At 33.6% G+C, this 6,549-nt stretch overlaps 2 protein-coding genes and 1 long non-coding RNA gene across 3 annotated transcripts; 2 read left to right on the plus strand and 1 right to left on the minus strand.

Moving 5' to 3' along the window:
* Nucleotides 1–2,843: 2,843 nt before the first annotated feature.
* LOC116351337 lies at nucleotides 2,844–3,678 on the plus strand. Its single transcript, XM_031783425.1, has 2 exons — nucleotides 2,844–3,089; nucleotides 3,204–3,678. Exons 1-2 carry the CDS (start codon nucleotides 2,917–2,919, stop codon nucleotides 3,676–3,678), a joined length of 648 nt encoding a protein of 215 aa, XP_031639285.1. The 5' UTR covers nucleotides 2,844–2,916.
* Nucleotides 3,679–3,765: 87 nt separating this feature from the next.
* Nucleotides 3,766–4,726, plus strand: LOC116351336. Its single transcript, XR_004202123.1, has 3 exons — nucleotides 3,766–3,842; nucleotides 3,920–3,969; nucleotides 4,073–4,726. It is a non-coding gene; the product is annotated as an uncharacterized LOC116351336 (long non-coding RNA).
* On the minus strand, nucleotides 3,991–5,276 carry LOC116351335. Its single transcript, XM_031783423.1, has 7 exons — nucleotides 5,159–5,276; nucleotides 5,029–5,086; nucleotides 4,848–4,970; nucleotides 4,766–4,785; nucleotides 4,681–4,707; nucleotides 4,410–4,622; nucleotides 3,991–4,344 (listed from the first exon to the last, which is right to left on the minus strand). The coding sequence occupies exons 3-7, from the start codon at nucleotides 4,925–4,927 to the stop codon at nucleotides 4,244–4,246; spliced, it is 441 nt and encodes a 146-aa protein (XP_031639283.1). The 5' UTR covers nucleotides 4,928–4,970; nucleotides 5,029–5,086; nucleotides 5,159–5,276; the 3' UTR covers nucleotides 3,991–4,243.
* Nucleotides 5,277–6,549: the final 1,273 nt, after the last annotated feature.

Consider the following 6,549-nt stretch of genomic DNA (forward strand, 5'->3'; position numbering starts at 1 on the left):
AAATCCAAATGGATTAAAATGAAATAAGAAGGTGCTAGAAAGATTTTTTGTATTCATTTTAAATGCAAAATACAATAGTTTTGTAAAACAGTTAAATTGTATTAATTGTTTGAATATTAAATGAATAATCATTCTGGTGGAACACTGTTTCATATTGTATTGACATTTACATGAAACTTCAAACGCCTGTCATTGTCTTTCGATTACAAACATAACTTTTCACGGTCTTATGTTTGTTGTGTAAAACCGTTGCGTGCACCGTTGTCGAAAAAAATATTTTTGTTTCTGTTGGAATTTCGATTGGTTTGTTTATTAAAAGATGATTTTCAATAAAATCCTTTTTTCCATGGCTTCTGTGCTATTTATAAGATTTCTGATAAAATGTTTCATAGCTAGTGGAAACAAAGTGAAGAAAGGGTGATTAGCGGATTGTTCTCAATAAAAGTTGGGATCGGTTTGCATTGATATCAGCACATATTTCATTTCATAACCTCACTCTTTTGAGCTCACCGATTTTTTTTTTGTGAAGCGTAACATGGCGAACATTTTCAAAATCCATCAGAATCGTGAACAACCGAAACACACATTGTAAAATGCTTGAGAATATTCTTGCTGAAAGGGCTGAAAATGATTTTCAATGAAGTTTTTAGTTCGGTTGCATCGAAGACTTGTGAAATTATATTTATGCAATAGTGAAATGAACGCATTGTTAGTTTGTTTATTGTGAACCCGTTCGATTACATGAATCGGTGATTGTATATTTTGATGAATTTTCAGAGGCCCGTTTTTAAAATACCGGGAACTTATAAATTCATCAAAAATAATATATTGCTGAATCAACAGATTTTTGACTATAAATATAAGAGCTCTTCGGTATACTATCACTCGATCACGATGGCTGGAAAGAAACGGAAGCCAAATCGGCTTCTAAGCCAAAGCCAGTAAAGAGGAAAAAAATTTGTGAAAATCAAACGATAAAGAAAAGTGCAAAAAAAGGCTTGAAACATAATCGACCTATGAAAACAGATGAATTTCGTGATTTGACCAGCGATTATGTGCTTGAAATGACGCGATGTTTCATTTTGGGTGCACTCAGTGTTCATTACTTGATTTTCAAATTTTTTCAAGTGCGTTGTGATGGCAATCGATACGGTGAAATCGAAGATTACTTCAGTAAATTTGTGGATAAGAACTTCTTCGATGATTTTTTCCGAGGGGCGCAAAATTTTGATAGCGACGATGAAGATGCCGTAATGAACTGTGGATACAAGGTGTCCAGAATGATTTATCGTTTGTGTCGTAAATATTTCGTGAGAGCTCCAAAAATTGAGAAAATATCAAATATATTCAACTACGCATCACAAATGAATCGTTGCAGCGAAAAATTAGCTCTTATTTTTCTCCAAATAATACTGCAACATAAAGTTTTTTATGAATAGTTTATTTGTTGTACGAGGGCTGCTCCTTAATTTTTTTTAAAAAGGTATTTTTAGTGTTGCCCGATGCAAACCATTGTCATATTCGTAAAATTTGGCATTTTTTATGAACAATAGCTTTTACAGAACGAATTTTAGTTGCGTGGTGTGGCTACGGCGACAGAAAGAAAAAATCAATTTGGAGAAAAAATGAAATTTACAAAACAAAATTTTCGAACGAATTTTTTATAAAATTTCAAAGAGGGCTCTCTGCTCAAGAACACGACTTTCGACCTAAGTTGGGGTATGGGATGGAAGTATCATGCCTTACCACTGTATACAACTGGTTTGCGGAATTCCATCGTCACGGTGCTAGCCACAGAGATCAATTGCGCGATGGTGCCTCGAAAACTGCCGTCACTGAGAAACACTCTGCTGATGTACGGAACCTGATTGAGTTGGACCTTAATTTCTTTTACAGTTAAATTATAGCATGTTTGAGCTTATCATCCCACGGCATACATGCAATATTGCACAATCACCATGGCAGTTTGTACCTTCATCCCACAAAAATCGACGATTTTTCAAAAGTTGCAAAAATTGAAACATGTTATTTGGTGCAAAGAAATGTCCAAGTAAACTCAACAGAGGATCATCTAAACACGTCTATATTATTGCAATTGGAGCCAAATCATGATTCTAGCGCTTCGGACCCGAAAGTAAACCTCGAATGACTCTCTGAGTCTTCAAACATGAACACAATCCAACAAAAGTTGTTCGTTTGTGATGTGATAGTGAAAGAGTGGACCGCATTATTTTACAATGTTATGGGTCATGTTGCTACCATGACTTTATGGGATGAAAGGCCCTTCAATTCTGAATAGTATACAACCATTTGCTTGCCAAAAGCCATCACGGAAATATGAAATCCATACTTCGGAAACTTATAATCCCCAATCATGGCAAAAAGTAACCCATCAAACAGTCGACTATTTGACCACCTAAAAGATCGAATTAATGCACCGTAATCCGTGTACGTCTAACTCGGGACCCTTTCGTCCACCAGAGACCAAAATGGGATGTATAAAATGTATTTGTCGAAGTGGAAAAAAGGTGTATATTCGAAATAGTGCACTTTTTTAGGGTGTCATGTTTAAGCTGCTGCCGTAGCCACACCACGCAACAAAAATTCGTTCTGTAAAAGCTATTGTTCATAAAAAATGCCAAATTTTACGAATATGACAATGGTTTGCATCGGGCAACACTAAAAATACCTTTTTAAAAAAAATTATGGAGCACCCTACGTATTACAACAAATAAACCGTGTGAAAAAAACTTCATGTTGCAGTATTATTTGGAGAAAAATAAGAGCTACTGTTTCGCCGCAATGATTCAAATGTACTACACAAATTTCAAGAATAACGTTTGCTATCACGCATATTCTCGTCTTTGGAAGTTTTTTGAGCACCAAAATGCGACCAAGCAACAGATCAACGATACCATGCAATATCTATTCAAAAAGAAATCAGAGCGCGTACCAGATCCGTATCTAATTGAAATACTAAAAAATGAATTGCATCCAATTCGTTTCGGAGATGGTCGAGCATATTTTTTTACGATGACGACGGCAGGCAATTGGTTCAAATACGTACCAATATTTCTACATTTGCAACGGTAAGCCGTTAATATTTTTACATTATTTCAAATCAATCGGTTGCACACAATCATTTTTGTTTCATTCGTTAAACAATGCAATTTCTATTGATTTCCTCGTCAATCATACAATAGGTACATTCGTGATCACCAACGAAATAGAGAGGCGGCATTGCGACGAGGTGAAAGAACAGAGCTCCGTGATTACAGAAATTTCACCGTTTTTCCAGTTTCAACGTTTGAAAGACATCACATTCGCATCGATAACAAAGGTCTTTATTTCATGCTGAGAGAGATCGGATGCCCACACCCACGGCTCATTAGACGTGATGGAACACCAAAGCAACGTGAGGAATTAAAAGCCGCTGATTGGGTCGTGCTTTGGCGAATGTATTTTGACATTGATGCCATTGAAAGAACACCGCAAAATGACAATCGTGCCACTATAAAATTTCAAAATTCGATTCAAACGGATGGAGTGGCTATGTCATTCTGGATGGAACGCACAAAATTCGTCGTTGTCAAAGACGAAAATGAAATCATGCGGGACCCTCGACAAGTTGGCAGACTGGTTGATCGATGGCAAAGAAACATTCGTATTTGTGGGTGAAAATGTCATTGCTGCCGACTCAGAAGCAAAAGGTTATTTATTTATTTTTGATTGAAGTCCACGTATGGCATCAAAATTCCGACGCCACGAAGAAAAACGGACAATTGGTCGTACTATCACATGGAATCGTGATACAAACGCCGGTCGCAATATACTCTACAAAGGTTTGTGCATTTGATTGAATCGATTTCTCAATATGAACAATAAGTAATGAATTTGTTATTTGTTAAACAATTCAAAGCCCTGGGTATTGTGCGGGATGTCATCGTGGTCTTATTATAGCTACTTTTAGTAAGTATTCAAATTTAATCCTATAGTGCTAACATTTAATCCTTTTAGATTATTTTGATGAAAAATCCAAAATGATTAATATTTAATCCCTTCTATTTTACAGAGTAATAACTACCATCATTAACTATAACATCAATATCCCCAATATATTTTTTGACACCGATACGAGAAATAATGGAAACTGCAACAAATTTCGCGTCTACTTTTTGTGTTCGTCTTGGTTTTCCATCGATTATCGGATACGGAAATCCAATTCTAGGGGGGTCAAAAACTGCTATCGGAATTCAATGTTCAAATTTCCCCATACTGCTGCTACCATTTTTCCATTATAGATTTTTTTCAACTCATGTCCAATCATTCCCGCAATGTGTCCACCTGAAAGATTTATTAACAGCAATGTAAAACTAGCAATAACTTGAAACCCGGCTTGATTAGCTCACCTAAACTAAAACCGGTCAAATAAACCGTAGACAATTTGATTTTAAATTCATCTGAGTCCACAATATTTTTGATGAAATTCAATCCAATTCGAATTTTTTGTGGAAGTACAGAGTCGAGCCCCGAAAAATATTGAAAAAACTTAAAATGATCGGCTCCCCAATAGAATGCGTGACTTACAGTACACGAGCAACAATTTTTTGTGATCATTTCCTCTGAAAAAATAATCACATTATATTTTTTGTAGTAAATAAATTCAGTTAAATGTTAAACCTTTTGCTATAATAAAATTTCTGTCGGCTGAATGTTGTTATAAAAATTAATTTAGTTTTTTATTAATAATTGCGCAAATAGCTACCATATCCCATGAAGTAGAAGCTAGAAGATTTTTTACATTAATATTTACATAAAATTAATCAATAAATTTATTGATTTTTTACATAATCTTCTCTTTGTTTCCGATCATTTCTTTGACTTTGGCAAGCTCATTTTTACTGAATTTATATTCATATTTTGCCATTTTTGGATCATATTTGAAGTGAATAGAAGTAAATTCGGTAGCGCTGAAATTCTCAAAAATTGTTAACAAATTCAGTTCATATTATTCATATTTTTTCTTACGATGCAGAAGATACGCATGAAAATTTAAAATCTCGTTCATTTTCCACTATGTTTATTGCTGGAATGAACAATAAAATTTAAATGAACAATTTAATTTTGGTTTCAGTGATGCGTTAAGATTTTCAGTCACCAATGAATTGTATAGTTGAAACCAATAAGCACAATATCACTTCGCACTACCACATGATCAACAGCTTTATGTCATCGAATTCTCCGGCTGAACTGTTCTAAATGAAATAAATTGATGAACAATATTTTCTTTTATATTCACGTTTTATTGACGAAAGCAAACATGTTTGGATGAGTGAAGTGTCCTAGGACGAGCTCGCAGCTGAATTTTTGAATACGTTGAATAATAAATAGAATTTATAATTTTCAAAATAAGTATTTGAAAAAAATGTTGTATAAGGTTCAACGTGAAGGTTAAATAATAGGAATTTTTTTGCATACGTAAAATTCATAATCGTCTTCAATAAGCATCTCTCTATATATACTGTTCTTATTCTTAGTTATTAAAAAATCAAAATTGGTTGAATAAGATAAGTATGCCATATGTTTATTTGGAACAAAATAATTAGTTATAAACTACAAAAACTGGCATGTTAATCTATATCTATAAAATTGAAAACTGCCATATACAAAAAAGTGATTGACTCCATGAAATGTGGTGTGATTCGCTCAGTCCTCATTGTTCCATGTATCATCACCCATAGGATTATAAAATTCACCGCTGAAATGAAAATACGTAAAAAAATATTTTTGATGAATTGACACTGCCCAACGGACAAATATGTAACGTTTTTAGGACATTTTAACGTTAAAAAATGTAACGCTTTAACCCATTTTTGTGGCAATTTTCGTGTCAAATGGAAGGTAGAATATAGGCATAATGTGAACCACTTTTTCGGCTTTTTCGTGTTGCGATACACAACAACATCTTCTGTGTGTTTCGATTGTTTCTCTTTTTGTTATTATATTCTAAGAAACTGTAGCGGCAATATAATGTAAACAAATGTAAATAACATAAACTCGTTGAGTTCATAATATCGTATTCATACGATTGATTTTAAGCAAATGAAATTTGAAAAACAAACCGGAAAAAAAAGAGGATGAAAATACAAATCTTACTCTCTTCTCTCTGTGTGTGTTTCGATTGTGCATGAATAAAAAAAAACATTGCGTAGGAATTTCAAGTGACTGTGAAATACATTTATAAATGTACCTTTTTTTTAGATTTGTTTGATTTGATTTTAGTTTCAGAAACATTTTTTTATTTTTTTTATTTCATAATTCAAATTCGAATTTCGAATTCGAAACATGTTTGAATGTGTACGACATTTGACAGTTGGTAGCTGTGTGTATTGGTGTGTATCATATCGAAGCCGATTCTTCTGATTACATTCAAAATGTGCTTCGTAAACATTGCATCGTATCAATTAATTTCTTTGAACAATGTATGAAATTATAATTCCGGCACCGAACTAAATAGGGATTTTTTCGCATCAAAATATTTTGAAGTTA

This window comes from Contarinia nasturtii, unplaced genomic scaffold, assembly GCF_009176525.2.
Source record: "Contarinia nasturtii isolate CC-2019 unplaced genomic scaffold, AAFC_CNas_1.1 Cnas_scaffold_5246, whole genome shotgun sequence".
In the NCBI taxonomy this organism is placed as follows: domain Eukaryota; kingdom Metazoa; phylum Arthropoda; class Insecta; order Diptera; family Cecidomyiidae; genus Contarinia; species Contarinia nasturtii.

Coding starts and splice junctions, on each gene's coding strand:
- LOC116351335 (XM_031783423.1), bottom strand. CDS start 4,927: ATGGCAAAATATGAATATAAATTCAGTAAAAATGAGCTTGCCAAAGTC. Junction 4,786..4,847: donor GGAAACAAAGAGAAGATTAT/GTAAAAAATCAA, acceptor AAAATCTTCTAG/CTTCTACTTCATGGGATATG. Junction 4,345..4,409: donor TTTGACCGGTTTTAGTTTAG/GTGAGCTAATCA, acceptor TAAATCTTTCAG/GTGGACACATTGCGGGAATG.
- LOC116351337 (XM_031783425.1), top strand. CDS start 2,917: ATGCAATATCTATTCAAAAAGAAATCAGAGCGCGTACCAGATCCGTAT. Junction 3,090..3,203: donor ATATTTCTACATTTGCAACG/GTAAGCCGTTAA, acceptor ATCATACAATAG/GTACATTCGTGATCACCAAC.